Raw genomic sequence first — 18,268 nt, 5'->3', positions numbered from 1 at the left:
AAAATCAATGTACTGAAATCAGTTGCATTCTTATACACTAATAATGAAGCAACAGAAAGACAAATAAAGAAACTGATCCCATTCACAATTGCACCAAGAAGCATAAAATACCTAGGAATAAACCTAACCAAAGATGTAAAAGATCTGTATGCTGAAAACTATAGATAGCTTATGAAGGAAATTGAAGTAGATATAAAGAAATGGAAAAACATTCCATGCTCATGGATTGGAAGAATAAATATTGTTAAAATGTCAATACTATCCAAAGCTATCTACACATTCAGTGCAATCCCAATCAAAATTGCACCAGCATTCTTCTCAAAGATAGAACAAGCAATCTTAAAATTTGTATGGAACCACAACAGGCCCTGAATAGCCAAAGTAATTTTGAAGAAGAAGACCAAAGCAGGAGGCATCACAATCCCATACATTAGCCTCTACTACAAAGCTGTAATCATCAAGACAGCATGGTACTGGCACAAAAACAGACACATAGACCAATGGAATAGAATAGAAACCCAAGAATTAGACCCACAAAAGTATGGTCAACTAATCTTTGACAAAGCAGGAAAGAATATCCAATGGAAAAAAGACAGTCTCTTTAACAAATGGTGCTGGGAGAACTGGAAAGCAACATGCAGAAGGATGAAACTAGACCACTTTCTTACATCATTCACAAAAATAAACTCAAAATGGATGAAGGACCTGAATGTGAGACAGGAAACTGTCAAAACCCTAGAGGAGAAAGCAGGCAAAAACCTCTCTGACCTCAGCTGCAGCAATTTCTTACTTGACACATCCCCAAAGGCAAGGGAATTAAAAGCAAAAATGAACTATTGGGACCTCATGAAGATAAAAAGCTTCTGCACTGTAAAGGAAACAATCAACAAAACTAAAAGGCAACCAACGGAATGGGAAAAGATATTTGCAAATGACGTATTGGACAAAGGGCTAGTATCCAAAATCTATAAAGAGCTCACCAAACTCCACACCTGAAAAACAAATAATCCAGTGAAGAAATGGGCAGAAAACATGAATGGACACTTCTCTAAAGAAGACATCCAGATGGCCAACAGGCACATGAAAAGATGCTCAATGTCACTCCTCATCAGGGAAATACAAATCAAAACCACACTCAGATACCACCTCATGCCAGTCAGAGTGACTAAAATGAACAAATCAGGAGACCATAGATGCTGGCGAGGATATGGAGAAACACGAACCCTCTTGCACTGTTGGTGGGAATGCAAACTGGTGCAGCCGCTCTGGAAAACAGTGTGGAGGTTCCTCAAAAAATTAAAAATAGATCTACCCTATGACCCAGCAGTAGCACTGCTAGGAATTTACCCAAGGGATACAGGAGTACTGATGCATAGGGGCACTTGTACCCCAATGTTTATAGCAGCACTCTCAACAATAGCCAAATTATGGAAAGAGCCTAAATGTCCATCAACTGATGAATGGATAAAGAAATTGTGGTTTATATACACAATGGAATACTACGTGGCAATGAGAAAAAATGAAATATGGCGGGTTTTTTTTTTAAATTTTTTTAACGTTTATTTATTTTTGAGACAGAGAGAGACAGAGCATGAACAGGGGAGGGGCAGAGAGAGAGGGAGACACAGAATCTGAAACAGGCTCCAGGCTCTGAGCTGTCAGCACAGAGCCTGACGCGGGGCTCAAACTCACAGACTGTGAGATCATGACCTGAGCTGAAGTTGGATGCTCAACCGACTGAGCCACCCAGGCACCCCGAAATATGGCGTTTTGTAGCAACATGGATGGAACTGGAGAGTGTTATGCTAAGTGAAATAAGTCATATAGAGAAAGACAGATAGCATATGTTTTCACTCTTATGTGGATCCTGAGAAACTTAACAGAAGACCATGGGGGAGGGGAAGGAAAAAAAAAAGGTTAGAGAGGGAGGGAGCCAAAACATAACAGACTCTTAAAAACTGAGAACAAACTGAGGGTTGATGGGGGGTGGGTGATGGGTATTGAGGAGGGCACCTGTTGGGATGAGCACTGGGTGTTGTATGGAAACCAAATTGACAATAAATTTCATATTAAAAATAAATTAATAAATTTTTTTAAAGTATACTTATGATGAGCACTGAAAAATGTATAGAATTGTTGAATTGCTATATTGTACACCCAAAACTAATATAACACTATGTTAATTATACTTGGATAATAAGAATAATAAAAACTCAAATGTATTATGGATTTAAATGTATAATATAAAGCTACATTTGTTTTAAAACTATGGAAATAAATGACAAAATTTCTAAGGAAAAACATAAAAGCAAATCTTCAGGAATTAGGGCTAAGGAAAAAGTTCCTAGATTTGACACCAGAAGCATGATCCATAAAAGGAAAGACTGGTAAACTGAATCTCAGCATTTTTAAAAGCTTTTGCTTGGTCAAAGACTCAAGAAGATGAAAAGACAAACTACATCCTGGGAGAAAATATATGCAAGCAACATATTTAAAACAAAATCCTAGAATCTAGAATGAAGAACTTTCAGTACCTGTCAATAAAAAAACAAAACAAATGATCCATGTAGAAAATGGGTAAGGCACATGCACAGACATTTTTTCTAAGAGGATATACAGACTGCAAACAAGCACATGAACAGATATTCAAAATCATTAGCCATTACAGGGGCGTCTGGGTGTCTCGGTTGAGCGTTTGACCTCAGCTCAGGTCATGATTTCATGGTTTGTGAGTCTGAGTCCTGCATCAGGCTCTGTGCTGACAGCTCAGAGCCCGGAGCTTGCTTGGGATTCTGTGTCTCCCTCTATCTTTGCCCCTCCCCCACTCATGCTCTGTCTTTCTCTCAAAAATAAACAAACATTAACACAATTAAAAAAAAAATAAAACAAAAACAAAAAAACACAGGTTTACAATTCTAAAAATTTGTGTGGACCCACAAAAGACCCCAAAGAGCCAAAGCAATCTTGAGAAAGGAGAACAAAGCCAGAGGCATCATGCTCCTTGATTTCAAACTGTTAATAAAGCCATAGTAATCAAAACAGTATTGTATTGGCATCAAAGCAGACACACAGATCGATGAGACAGCATAAGAGTCCAGAAATAAACCCATGTTTATATGGTTAGTTAATTTATGACAGAGGGATGCTGAGTGGTTCAGGTGGTTAAGCATCTGACGTTGGCTCAGGTCATGATCTCACAGTTCGTGAGTTCAAGCCCTGTGTCAGGCTCTGTGCTGAAAGCTCAGAGCCTGGAGTCTGGTTCAGATTCTGTGTGTGTGTGTCTCTCTCTGGCTTCCCCCGCTCATGCTCTATCTCTCTCTCTCTCTCAAAAATAAACATTAAAAAAAGTTAAAAAAAAAAAAAAGTAGACTGGTGGTTGCCAGAGGTGGGGGATGGGGAAGTCGGCAAAATGGGCGAAGGAGGTCTAAAGGTACAAACTTCCAGTTATAAAATAAAGTCATGGGGATGTAATGTACAGCATGGTGACTATAGTTAACACTTTATTGCATATTTGAAAATTGCTAAGAGTGTAGATCTTAATAGATCTTTTCTCTCATCATAAGAGAAAAATATTTTTATAACTATGTATGGTGATGGATGATAACTAAACTTACTGTGGTGATCAATCTTCAATAATATACAACTATCAAATCATTATGTTGTAATCCGAAAACCAATATAATGTTATGTGGCAATTACATGTCACTAGAACAAAAACAAAACCAAAAACCCATAGGTTTAGGCTCCTTTTGAAATATTATGTGCATTGGGGCACCTGGGTGGCTCAGTCAGCTAAGCGTCTGACTCTTGATTTCTGCTCAGGTCATGATCCTACAGTTCCTGAGATTGGGCCACACAGGGCTCTATGCAGAGCCTGCTTGGGATTCTCTCTCTCCCCCACCGGCTTTTGCACTTTCTCTCTCTCTCTTCCCCCGGCTCTCTCTCTCACTAAATAAATAAACATTAAAAAAAAAAAAAAAGAAGTGTTGGTGTCATTTAAAAAAATAAATATTAGGTGGATTTAGTTTTATTCTACCTTCTTGCATTGAAGGAAAACTAGTAATGAGATTCAAACCATTTTGTTCACTGATACCTGCGTGGAGGACTTTCCTTTTTGGAATCTTTTCATTTGAAAAGTCCTCTGGTAATTTCAACATATCTAGGGATGACATTTGTGCTGATTCGACATCAGAGTGAGGTTTTGCACATTTTTCTGAAGTTGAAACCATAGAAGAGATTTCTTTTTGATGCCTGTTTTGATTTAGATAAAAAAAAATAGATGAAAAAAAGGAGTGGGGAGAAACACAGAATTTCCATCAAGAAGGCAGAGTTAGATCAATACAATCATGTTGAATGCTACAAACTTAAAGAAATGGGCCTCGCCTCGCTTGGCGAATATAAGAATTATCTTCCCTGATGCCGAAGAAAGGACAGGGGTCCAGATGTGGAGTCATTAGCTATGGCTCACACTGCAGCTCTGTTCTTTCCCTGCTGTGTGACTTGCCGAAGTCCCTGAATCCTTTCTGAACTTCCTAACTTTCCTCTTCTATAAACTGTGGGGTAATTCAGCTGTGCACTAACTCTGTGGGACTGATGTGAGAATGAACATGAGGAAAAGCCAGTTGTAAATGAGAAAGCCTTACACAAACCCATTTCTCTAACCATAGGGTTGACTAGATAGCTCTTATAAAAGCCAGAGAAGGGAAACCCTTGCCTTGGACCCCCTATGCCAGTACCAGATCACAGGAAACCATTCTGGTGAAGATCTGGAGCCAGGAGGGGCCCCAGAAATGCCAGAGAACTTTCCCAGACATACCTTTCCTGAAGCTTTAAACATAGCAGCCACAGAAAGGAAAGTTTCCAGAACAATCTCCTGCTCTAACACTGTAAAACATGCCCTCTCTCTCCTACACCCCCCACCTGCATGCCTACTTCATCAACCACTCCACAGTGTCCCATAATCTTGTGTGTCTGTATCCCCCACCACACTGCATCTTGTGATGGAAGGGGCCAGGCTTATATTCATCTGTGCATCCCAGTTTGCCAGGCAAATGATCTGCACTTCCATAAATGCTTTAAAAAAGAAGGAGGGGAGAGGAGATTTGGAGCTGAAACATTTTTTCACCTGGTAAAAAGCTAGAACAAAGTAATTTATTTTTGACTATAGTTATGTCAGTGAATTAACTTTTCCTAATGTTATGTTATAAGGAAGTATAGGAGGATGCTCTCTCTAGAATGAGGCTTTTATTACATGACAGGCATATCCTCATTTAATCTCCCCAACAACCATATGACCACCATTATTCCCATGTTGTGGATGAGGAAACTGAGGCTCAGCAGGGTTAACTAACTTGCCCAAATTTACCCAACATGTAATGATGGGAAGCCTAGATTAAAATACTTTTCTGCATGACTCTAGAACATGCCCTAATTAGCCCCTAAAAAAGAACACAAAAACCAAAAATGCATTCACTACTCAATCAATAGCAGATACAGTCAACTGACTAAGCCAGCTTCCAAGTAATAGCTAGTCATTTTGTCCCAAGATTTTTTAGTTTGATTAAATAAGAGAAAGAAGATAGTTAAGCTACAAAGGGTAATTTACATTGAGGTGCTGCCCATTTATTTGACTATTAGTTTATTTGTTCCAATTATCTGAATTGAGAAGACATACCTGAGCTTTTCCAAGTAAATACTTTAAAAATAATTCTGTAAAATCTCATTAGAAGATTTCCCAGTATAATATTTATCTCTTTTACTGATTCCATGCTCATGCCCTGCCTCCAGCCCATATGAATGCTTAATTTGCTAAGAGGAAGACAGTTAATATTGACAAAGATGAAATCCTGATTGATAAATGTATTTTCAACTTCTTTGTATTTGCTATCACTGTTTTTTAAAAAAAGACATCCCCCTGGGACACCTGGGTGGCTCAGTCAGTTAAGCACCTGACTCTTGATTTGGCTCAGGTCATGACTGCACAGTTCATGAGATCCAGCCCTGCAACAGGATCTATGCTGACAGTGTGGAGCCTGCTTGGGATTCTCTCTCTCCCTCTGCCCCTCCCTCCCACCTCCCCCCCCCCCCCACCGCCAGTCATGCGCACATGTGCGCACTTTCTATCTCTCAAAATAAGTAAATAAATCTTAAAAAAAAAAAAAGACATCTTCCTGATAGGGTATTTATATGAAGCTGAGATATTTGAATATCTGTACAATGTTAAATTGTATTAATAAGATTTGACACCATTTCTGAATATTGGTGTGGTTTTGATTTTTGTTTAAAAGATTACTAATTACAGGCATATTAGATTATAGGGTAGAAAAAGACCTGAGAAATTATCTATCCCAAAACCTACCACCACAGCTGCCATTTCCAAGATGAGGAAATGGAGACTCAGCAATGGACTGGTATGGAGAGAAGTCAGAGATTCGCCAAGATCACACAGAGACCCTTGAGGCCCCTGATCCCTGAGTCAAATCTGCTACAATACATAGCAGTCCTGCTGTGCTCTGTCACTGCTGGGGGTGGGGGAGCCTATCCACACGGGGTGGGAGATGAGATGTTAACATTGCTCTCTTAAGTGCCACACAAGGATTTTGGAACTTACATATAAAGGTAAATATGTGGCCTCCTTAAGCCACATATTAGATTATAAAATTAGATTATGAATTCTCTTTCCTTAAAAAAAATTCCTACATAATCATGCTATGTGATTCCTTTCACTAAAAGAAATCCCCAGAAGTACTACAGAAAAAAGAGGTAGCAAGGAGAGTGAGCAGAGCATCTGAGGGGGAAAACAGGGGCTCTGACACACTCACCTACTGTCTCCTTCCTTTTCCCCATTGTACCACCAATCCATGATCAAGGACTCCGAATAAAGGTTTTGTACCTTCTCCAGGTTACTTCGTCCCTGCTCCATTTCCTTAATTAAAAGAGTCAGATCTTCATTCTGCCAAAATGAGAAGTAAACATACTGTGAAGAGTTCAAATTTCAAACATTTCTAACAGAAAACCAACTGTATCAAGAAAAGAATCTAAAGAATTTCATGTAGTTCTCATATTATTCCATTCTAATAAACAGTTTTAGTGAAGTATAATATAAAATTTATATGAATATAAACTATATAAAATAGACCAAGTGTATGTAAAGTGTACCATTTGAATAGTTTCGACATTCACACTTGTAAAATCTTCATAACAATCAAGATAATAGACATATCCATAACCCCCAAAAGTTTCCTCAGGTCCCCTTGTAAATTTGCCATCCTCCATACCCTAAAACCCTTCTCCCCCCAATTCCTAGGCAACTATTCATCTTCTTTCTGTCACTATATTGAAACTATAGCTTCAGTTTTGTAGAATTTTATATAAATGAAATCATGCAGTATGTATTCTTTGTCCAACTTCATTCATACACTTTGAGATTCACCAGGGTTGCAGCATGAATCAGGAGTTCATTCACCGATGCTGAGTAGTATTATATTATATATTGAATACCTAAATTTAGTCACTGGTTGAGGGACTTTACGAGCTTGGGTTATTATAAACAGGCTATGAACTTTTGTGTTCAAGTATTTTTTCAGACATCTGCTTTCATGTCTCTTGATAAAATATTTATTTTGGTGTGATTCACACTGCACATTTTATCTTGGTTGATTTCTGGTAGTTTTTGTTTCTTGTGTAAGTGGTCCTTTTTTTTTTTTTCTAAGTTGTCAAATTTATGACTGCAAAGTTGTCCACTCCAAACTTCTCTTTGGAGTTTACTCATTTTCTTGAATCTGTATGTTTATATCTTTCACCAAATTTGGGCATCTTTCAGCTATTATTTTTCCATGTAGTCTTTCACCCCCCTTTCTTTCTCCTTTCTTTGGGAAACTCTGATTACACTAATGTCTCTCATTATTGTCCTATAGGTTCCCATGGTTCTGGCTTTCTCTCTATTGTTCACATTGACTGAATTCTGTCATCTGACCTCAAGTTCACTGATAACATTAAGTTATCTGTGTTCTCACCACTGAGCCTATCCAGCGAGTTCACTTTTTATTGCATCTTTCAATTCTAGAATACCCACTTGGAAATTTTTATAACTTCTACATCTTTGCTGAGATTTTCTATTTGTTCATTTCTCTCTAGATAACTTGTAGTTGATTGTTGAAGCATTTTTATAATAGGTTCTTTAAAATCCTTGTCATGTAATTCCAACATCTGATTCATCTATCTCGGTGTTGGGATCATATGATGGTCTTTTCTCATTCAAGTTGTGATTTTCTTGGTTCTTGGTATGATGAGTGACTTTTTACTGTATCCTGAACATTCTGGCTATGTTGTGTTATGAAACTCTAGGTCCTATTTAAAAATTTTTATTTTCGGGGCACTTGGGTGGCTCAGTCAGTTAAGCTTTTGACTCTTGACTTTGGCTCAGGTCATGATCTCACAGTTTGCAAATTCAAGCCCTACCTGGAGCTCTATGTTGGCTGTGTGGAGCCTGCTGGGGATTCTCTCTTTCTCCCTCTCTCTCTGCCCCTCCCCCCACTTGCTCTCTCTCTCTCTCTCTCTCAAAATAAAGAAATAAACTTTAAAAAATATTTCAAAATAAAACTTTTATTTTAGCTCACAGTAACTTTAAATTTAGCATGTGGGACTTTGTCCTACTTTTGTGGGCTGCTGCTCCAATGGCAGTTTAATTTTCAGAGCCTTTTTGATATTATTTTGGTCTCCTTTATTAATTTGGTGTCACTGGGGCTCCCGCTGGTCCCTGCTGGTGCTGTCTGAGCCGGCAGAAGGAGTTTTCCCTAGTCAGATTGCCAGGTATTTTTTGGTGCCTCTACTCTCTCCCCAGGGTGTCCTGTGTCACTGGGTGGGGTAGGAGGGTCCCTGTCCCATAGGAAGAGTTTTCCTGGAATGGACCACTTGCTCTGGCTGGATCATTCTTGCCTGTTTTTCCCGTACACATTCTGGTGTCTCTGTGCAGAGAAGAATCTCAGGTCTCTGGGGAAAAAGGCTTCCCAAACCAGACCACTTGTGGCTGTGTCTCTTTGGCTAGTCCTACCCACTTATCCCAGGGAACCTGTTTTTCTCGTACACTTTTTATATGTTTGGGACTCTCATGACTAAATTTTACTTTCATTTGGGCACAACTGTGTGTCTGGTGATTTTTTTTCCCAGTTATTATCGTCAAAGCAAGCTGTCACAGCGTCAGGAGTTCAGCTCTCTTTGTGTGGGACGGCAATCTCTACTTTGTTCACAGAGAGAGCCCCTAAGAGTAGGGAGTCAGAGTACTGGGGAGCTCCACATAGCACTGCCTCCTTTGGTCTTGTTGATACTGGATGGGGTGGAGGATCTGCTCTCTACTCAGGGAGGACCACAGGAGGGCTACTCCTCTTTCACATTTAATTTATGCTTATTCTTTTGGGTGTTACGGAGCCTCAGCCTCCTATCAACCCTCACTGGCACCAGGGATAGGGGGAGAGTGGAGTGCTGCCTATCTCCAAATCACAATTCCTTTTTCATTTTCACTGATGAGGAGTGTTTTTGGAGGCTCATCTCCTCACTGAGTCCCACTCAGATGAGGGCTGTGGTGAAGCACGGCAGTGACTAGAGTGTCCTCACACTGCCTTGTTAAGTCTTAGAGCTGCCTAATGGGGTAGTCCAGCTTGCCACTGGACTCCATGATGGGAGAATCAGAGCACTGCTGACTGGACAGTAAGCTTCCTCTCATTCCTCTGATACTACCCCAGCACAGGATTTAGAACACCACCTGCTTCTGTCTAGTAGGGTTTGGAGAATCAGCTTTCCATTCAGCCCTATTCACACTACCCTGGCAGAGAGATCAGAGCATTGCCACCTGCTTCCACCATGTGGGAGATGCAGGATTAGCTCTCTGGTCAGCTCTACAAATGCCACCTGGCAAAGGGATCAGAGCACCATCACTTGCTTCCAGGGGTTTGCAGAAGATCAGCTCCCTGTTCAGCTCAAATCTCAGGGGAAGGGGTGAAGTTTTTCCATTGGTGTATGACTAGACTACGGCAGGTATTGCAAAAAAGGTTTTCTGTTTTTAGGTCACCTTCTTCTCAGTCCTTTGGCTAGGAAGAATGAGGTTTTCTTGGGTCTTTTTTTTTTTTTTTTTTTGACTGTGCCTGTTAGAGATTCCAGATTGGAGGGTTCAGTAGTGTCCTATCTGGGATATATGGAAGGCATTAACAAATCCCCAAGACTTACTTCCATGTCATTCCTTAAGTTTTGAGGGCCCTAGGGATTCTATTTTCTTCTCTCCACCTTTCAGAATATTCCTATGCTTATTTGTTGTGTTATATCCAGGATTTTTTTTAGCTATAAGACGTAGGATCTAGAAGGAATGGGGCAACACCATTACTGCTGGAACTGGAAGTCCCTCTGGTAATTTATCTTATAATTAGATTTAAATAAGAAGTTAAAAAAAGTCTTAATTATCGACCCATGCAGTTATCCTTTGCTTTTCAGTCCTAAGTGTAGATCTGTATATCCATCCGGTATAGTTTTTCTTCTGCCTAAAGTACTGCCTATAACATTTCTTATACTGCAGGTTTAATGGTGACAAATTCTTCCAGTTTTTGTATATCTTTGAAGTCTTTATTCTACTTTCCTTTTTGAGAGGTATTTTCAGTTTATAGATTCTACATTGAGCTTTTTTTTTCTTTCAGTACTTTAAAAATATCACTCCACTGTCTTTTCACATGCATTGTTTCTGATGAGAAATATGCAGTCATCCTTATCTGTGTTCCTCTGTAAATAATTTGGCTTCTTTTACCCTATTCTTTTAAGATTTTCTCTTTGTCACTGCTTCTAAGAAGTTTAAGTCTGATATGATTTGGTGTAGTTTTTTCATGTTTCTTGTGCTTGGCATTCATTGTGTTTCATGGATCTGTGGGTTTATAGTTTTTAACCAATTTAGAAAATTTCTGGCACTATTGCTTCAACTACATATTTATTAGATTACTTGAATTTTCCCACAGCTCACTTATGCCCTATTTTCTAGGTTTTTGTTTATTGTTTTAATTCTCTTTCTTCTGTGTTACATTTTGGATAGTTTCTATTGCTGCCTTACAGTTTACTAATCTTTTGTTCTGCAATGTCTGACCTGCTGTTCTTCTCAGCCAATGTATTCTTCACCTCATACATTGTAGTTTACATCTCTAAAATTTTTAATTGTGTCTTGTATCTTTCACCTCTCCCTTTTTGAATATATCAGATACAGCTACAATAACTGTTTTTATGCTCTAACACTAATACCTGTGTCAGTTATGCACATGTTTTAATTTTTGTGTTTGCTTTTTCTCCTCCTTATGGACTTGTATTTTCTTGCTTTTTTTCACATACCTGGTACTATTTGAATTAATGTCAGAAACTGTTAATTTTACTTTCTTGGGTCATGGATATTTTTGCTTTCTTATAATTATTCTTGGGGTTTGTTCAGGGATGCAGTTAACTTCCTTGGAAATAGATCGATCCTTTCGGGTCTTGCATTTTAAAGATTTTCTAGGCAGACTTGGAGCAGCAGTTGGTTTTTCACACGCCTGAGGCAAGATCCTTCTTTATACTCTACCCAATGTCCATTGGATTATGAAGTTTTCCAGTCTAGCTGATGGAGGGAGTCACTATTCCCTGCCCTGTGTGAGCTCAGAGAGCTCATTGTTCCCTCCGATCCTTTCTCCTTTCAGATGATTCATTCCCCAGACTCTAGTAGTTTATTCAAATGTCAGCATTGCTCTGGCTTGTCCTGGATTTAAAGTGACTCTGCAGGAGAGACAATAAGATAAAAAACATTCTCTAGAAGGGCATTCTTGAATATCCTCAGGCCAAGACTGGAGTACTGGAGAATAGAATGTTATTTAGTTTCTCCCATCAGCCCATTAGAATGAATTGATTTATCAGATGGTCACATGGTTATACAGTCTGAGAAGTCAGGAGACTTCCTAGGATCTGAATTTTTCTTAAGTTTTCCACAAATGTCTATAAATAGCAGAGGTTAACAGAGTTCCAAGTAGGGACCCCTTGGGATGCTTGTTAAAAATACAGATTCCTGGGATGCCTGGGTGACTCAGTCGGTTAAGTGTCTGATTCTTGGTTTTGGCTCAGGTCATGGTCTCATGGTTCACGGGTTCAAGCCCTGTGTCGGGCTCTGCACGGACAGTGCAGAGCGTCCTTGAGATTCTCAATCTCTCTCTCCCTCTCTCTCTCTCTTTCTCAAAAATAAACTTTAAAAAATACAGATTCCTAACATTTGGCAAAATGTTGATAATTATTGAATCTGACTGATGGGTACATGAGGCAGGGGTCTATATACTTTTCTACTTTTCTGTATGTTTGAAACTTTCCATAATAAAAAGCCTAGAAGAAAAACAAAATATATTAAGATTTCTGGGCCTCTATGCCTAGAGTCTAATTTAGTAGCTCTGAAGTGTGACCCAGGAAATCTGCATTTTCACAAATGCCTTAGTTCAGATGGTCCTTGGACCACATCTTGGAGTACATGGTTAAGTGATTTCATTTGCTTGACTAAGTTGTCTTTGTGGTTGCAGTTTTCTCAACTAAGGTATTATCCATTGGCCTCCAGCCTGTACAGAGTGAACACTCTCTTCTCAGTTCATTAAGCTCTTACCTGAATAGCCTCTGGAGGATACAGATCCTTGCAGCCAAAATTATAAAGGTGGAACTCTCCTCCGGTCAAAGAAGCAAGCTCTTTCAAAAATCCATTTGCAATCTCATCATTGTAATTGAAGGAGATGGTGCAAATGGGAATTTTCTGAAAAACTTTGACTTGGTCTATCACCATTTCAGGTGGCTGAAATGATACATTTTGAGGGAGAAAAAGGGAGATGGAAAGAGAGGAAAAGAAAGAAAAAAATTAGATGTGAAAGTCCTTAGTATTTGCTATAGACAGTGAGATTCTCAACTAGTAATTCCTTATACAGTGATGAGTGGCTTCTTGGAAAGGTGTCAATTCAATAAACAAAGCAAACAATGCCAGGTGGTGAGAGTATGAAGACCAATGACTCAGCCATTGCCTCTGAGGGCTCACAATTTGGTGGAGAAAAGAATCTGGAAGAAAGATGTGACTAAATCACTCAATTTTAGGTGCACCTAAGCCTAAAGCTCATGCTTTTAGAGTGTTGGGCAGGGGTGTCTGGGTGCTCAGTAGCTTGGGCGTCTGACTTTAGCTCAGGTCATGATCTCACAGCCCATGAGTTTGAGCCCCGTGTTGGGCTCTGTGCTGATAGCTCAGCGCCTGTAGCTGCTTCAAATTTGGTGTCTCCCTCTCTCTCTGTCCCTCCCCTGCTCATGCTCTCAAAAATAAATAATCATTAAAAAAATTTAAAAAAAGAAACACAGCAAACTATAAATAAACTTAACATATATTAAAAAAATAATAATAAAGTGCTGGGTTATATTTTAGAGCACTGAAAGTATCAGGGTAAAACATCCTTGCTATTGGGATTCTAGAGAGTGAGGCCACTGGATCTCAAGGTGGCTTCCAAAGCACCTACCCCAAAAGAGCAATTTCCAGCCTCAGAAAGGCCATGGTCAATGAGTTTCCCACAGAGTGAAAGAAGAGACAGTTATTGAGGGTCCTTGTACGTGCTAGGCACTCTGCTGGGAGCATAACATGACAGTTAGTTCTCACAATCATCCTGTGAGGCAGTGCTGGAAAGACAGATAGTTGTCTACTAATATCAGTTCCTCCCATCTTTTTTTTACTGGCAGAGCCCTGGTTTTCTTTTCATGACAGTAATATGCCCAGTTAAAAAACAAACAAACAAACAACTATATACACATAAAAACTCATCTTCTGACATGTTTTTGCAGCTAGAATGGGCCATATGACCCAGTTCTGTCCACTGAGATACAGGTGGAAGTCCCAGGGGAAAGATTCCTTTCCTCTAGTAAAAAGGCAAAGATTTAACAACAACAACATCAACAAGAACAACAACAACACTAATGTCCTTCCCCTTTCCATCTGCACCCCCTGGAAAATGGACACCCCCTAGAGATGGAGCAGCCATCTTACAACCATGAGGGTGGAAATCATAAACAAAGATGGTAGAGAATGAACATAAAAAGAAGTTTGTTTTCTTGGAGACATCCATGAGTAGCTATAGACTCTAGACTACCTACCCCTGGGTTTCTTATCCATAGGAACATAAATCTCTCCATTGTTACAGTCATTTGTCTGCTCCTCTGCTTTTCTCCCCAGTAACATGCAACCCTAATCGGCCCACTGGGTATGGGCTCCACAGACAAAGGAGAAACTGAGACTCAGAAAGATTAATTTTCCTAGGGTCATCAAGCTCTTACATGGTAGGACTGGAATTCAAAGCCAATTTTTGGTATTAGAAGCAATGCCAGATTGTTTGTTCCCCTCATTTGCAATAAAACTGTCTCTTGGTAAGGATCGACTCTCAAGTAATGGTAACATTATCTGGCTCTCCGAAAAGATGAACTGATGAATTCCTCTGTCATCTCTCCACCACCACAACCACAGCCCAGCTAGGAACCTTCAGAAACTGCTTCTGATTGTCCTGTCCCCACTTCCTCTGAGTTTCCAAGTGCCAGGAGTCCCTCTTTGATTGACCCAACTTGCTGGCTCCTTCAGCCAATTTCTATTCTCTGCTTCTAGTTCCTATCATTTGGTCTTTAACCCTTCCTATATTCATCTTATGAGCCCTGGAAAGGCAGAGTGATAAGGGAGAGAGGACTCGGGATGCACCAATGGCTGGCCTTGTGCAGCTCACACACCACCCAGGGAGGTGACTGGTTAAGTGGTCCCCCAGGGTCTGGCCTCATTCCAACCACCACTTACACACAGCCTCAGTCTCTGGATCTGGCTGCAGCAATTGAGCCTGCCCCTGCCCATGAGCCCACCTCCACCTCTCGTCCTTTTTTCTCTTCTCTCCCCTCTGGCCATCAGCTGGTTTCCTAACCAAACAGCAACTTAACTGAGCTGACCTCATCCCTCTTGTCAACTGCAAGCACAGAGCAAAGTCCTCTCTGCTGCCTCCCCTCCCTTCAGCCTACCTTCCATCTCTGAGTACATACTGTATACCAAGCACTAAGAGCTCTGCTTGTGCTCTCTGCCTGCATCCTCCCTACAACCCTCTGAGGTGGGGCTATCGTTATCCTTGTTTCTTACCAGGGACTCCTGGCCACTACCCCTGATACCAGACTGGATATGCTAGACCTAAATTCTTTTTTTTTTTTTTTCAATATATGAAATTTATTGTCAAATTGGTTTCCATACAACACCCAATGCTCATCCCAAAAGGTGCCCTCCTCAATACCCATCACCCACCCTCCCCTCCCTCCCACCCCCCATCAACCCTCAGTTTGTTCTCAGTTTTTAAGAGTCTCTTATATGCTAGACCTAAATTCTGTTAATTTTGTAGAGTTTTAGCCAGGAACTATTCCTGTATTGACTTATAGCTGATATATTTGGGAAGGGAAAGCAATTAACATTGATTTAGTACTGATTGTGGGTGCCAGGTACTGTGGGTAGCATTTTCAGCTTTTCATATGCTACCTGATATTTTCATATATTTATCTGCTCATTGCCTATTTCCCTATAAAACATAAGTTTCACTGAAGACAGGTTCATCTTGCTTACCACTGTATTCTAGACTGATAGCAATGCCTGGCACATAAAAGGTACTCAGTAAATATCTGTGGAATGCATTCATGGGAACATCATCTCATTTACTCATGAATAGGGAGTATTAGTTCTAAGCCACAGATGAGGAAATTCACAGTAGAGGACTTGCCCAAGGTCATTCAGATGGGCAGTGCTGGGGATGAGCTTCGAACCCTGTTCTCTAGCTCCAAAGCTATTTCTGTCATTCCATACAGCTAAAGAGAGCACGGGCACAAGAAAGTCTGTTAGTGTATTCTCGTGAACCCCCCACCTTCACCCAGCCTCAGGTAGTGTTTGCTAAACTGGACCCAATGTGGCGTTGGGAGAGCTAGGCAGAGGGTGCGGGCAAACCTGGACTGCAGAAGGAGCTCCATCCCTGCAACAGACACCGGCCATTCCTGACCTCCTGCCTGCACCCCACTCAAGGATTCCTTTCCCTAGTTTATGTTCTCACAGCTTTGAAGAGAAGACTCAGAACATGGAAGTAAACCTTTCACGCACACCAGCCTGACTGACCCTGACTCCTTCCACACACTTATTCTAGCAGCTCTGTGTCTAAGAAAGTAGCGAGGCCTTTCCATGTGGAACCCCTGCATGACATTGAGGAAGCCTTTCACAGCCCAAGACTCCTTCATATGTTCCCCATGGAGGTCCCTTCAATCCCTAAATGAGGCCAAGCAGTGTGCCTGAGAGACTCTCCCCAGTTCTCTCTTCTCTGAGTCTACACAGTAGCCAGATGACCCTTTCGCCACAAATGTCAACTGGGGTGGCAAGAAAGGCAAGGATCAGTTCTCCCAACTGCCTGAAGGAGGTTTGGCTGTGCAGGTGGCTCACTCTGTGCCTTCTCTATGTCCCCACCCCTGGTATACCTCATATTAGGCTTTACTCATTTCTCTTTGTTTGGAATGGTGCAAAAGCCTTCCTCACTCCCATTTTCTTGATTCCTACCAGGGTAAGTCCCTAACTTCAAAGAAGTCCCAAAATGACAATGGCCAAAGATGTGCTGGGCTGCTCCTGGCAGAGGCCCTGCGGTGTCCATTTGCACCTAGAGATGCCCATCAAAGGACACCTATAAATTCCATTTTAATGAAGATGAATATTGCTAGAATTCTTTTCACTTGGTTAATTTAAGACTTGTCTTGCTGTTTAATTCTTCCCCAGACATTTAACAAACAAGCAGTAAGTTGGTATCTATGGAATTAAATCCTGAATAGCATCTCTGTGTATGCTTTCAAGCAGAAAATTCTGCTGAGTATCGGGAATAATAGCATTGGCCTTACATATTCAGGTCCTACAAAGTCAGTGAAAATTCAGAAAGAAATTGAGATTGTGTGATACATCTTAATGTCCTCTACACAGAACATGAATATCAAATATTCGTTTGCTTTTTTGAGAGAATCTGAGGGATAATGCAAGAGAAATAGACTGCATGTGAGGAAAAGGCAGATATGAACATAAAATGCCTAACTAGGAGTTTATAAATTACTATTTGGGTCGCCGGTATATTTCTAATTCCAATTATCATCCATATCCTTAGTCCTTCATCTTTAAGTGGTCCACAGACCCTCTGATGAAACCGAGAGATCTTCTCCCCAGAGAAATGTACAAGGACATTCTGCATATACTCTCGGAAGATTCCAGACTCTCAGAAGTAATGATAGACTGTAGGTCAAGATTCCTTCCCAAGATGGTGGACCATAGGACAAGAATCCTTCCCAATATGCTGCTAGCAGGAGTGTTACTTGGTCCATCCTCTCTGGGGGATATTTGGAAGTATCTATCAAAACATATACCTTTGTACTGAGTCTACTGTTCAGAATTTATGCTATAGCTATACATCTGCAAAACACATGTGAACAGTTACTTTTGCAGCATCGTGTATAACAGAAGCACTGAATAATATAATAATAAAATAGACTGAAAACAACTTCAATGTCCATCTCCAGGACACATGGCTAAATAACTTAGCCATGTGATGGAATACTAGGCACCTATAAAAAATGAGGAAGCTCTTTATGAAATGATAGTAAGCAATTTCCAAGGTATATTGTTTTATATGAAGGTGCAGAATACACTATCATTTATATATTTATGAAAGGGAGTATATATAAATACACTTCTGCTTGCATAACAATCCCTGAAAGAAGATACAAGAAATTGGTAACATACATTGCCTCTTAGCTAGTGAACAGGAGGTAGGAAGGAGAATTTTCTCTGCATGCCCTTTATACCTTTGTAACTAGGTATATCTTTGTATACCTTTGTAATACCATGTGAATGGTATACTATTACACTACACTCATTACTATTCAAAATGAAATAAACAAAATTAATTTCCAAGGTAGAAGTTATATTAAATTTATTTATATAATGGAATATGATGGAGTCATTGTGAATGATGTTTTGGAAGAATTTCTCATGACTTGCCAAAAAATGCATATATTAGATGAAACAAAGCAAAACAAAATTGAATTATGACTGAGTTAAATTTTCTTTTTTATGCTTATATGCTTATCTATATTTTCTAAATTGCCTATAGTGCAAAGAGTAAAATCAGCAAGAGTTTATTAAAAAAGAAAAGACCCCTTGTCCAGATAACCTTCA

The 18,268-nt window shown here is 40.0% G+C and overlaps 1 protein-coding gene across 8 annotated transcripts in view; it reads right to left on the bottom strand.

The window, feature by feature from the left end:
* VWA3B (von Willebrand factor A domain containing 3B) overlaps positions 1–18,268 on the bottom strand; it is a 204,978-nt gene that overhangs the window by 67,893 nt on the left and 118,817 nt on the right. For 7 of the 8 annotated variants that reach the window (XM_060608050.3, XM_081795290.1, XM_060608041.3 and 4 more), the window contains 3 exons: positions 12,641–12,823; positions 6,822–6,952; positions 4,094–4,251 (listed from right to left, as the gene is read on the bottom strand). In XM_060608050.3, the coding sequence (XP_060464033.3) occupies positions 4,094–4,251; positions 6,822–6,952; positions 12,641–12,823 (472 nt within the window). The remainder of the gene's footprint in view (positions 1–4,093; positions 4,252–6,821; positions 6,953–12,640; positions 12,824–18,268) is intronic. The other variant, XM_060608047.3, reaches the window with a different exon arrangement.

This window comes from Panthera onca, chromosome A3, assembly GCF_046562875.1.
Source record: "Panthera onca isolate mPanOnc1 chromosome A3, mPanOnc1 haplotype 2, whole genome shotgun sequence".
In the NCBI taxonomy this organism is placed as follows: Eukaryota; Metazoa; Chordata; class Mammalia; order Carnivora; family Felidae; genus Panthera; species Panthera onca.
The sequence above is the reverse complement of the archived record's forward strand: the minus strand, read 5'-3'. Positions and strand labels throughout refer to the sequence as shown.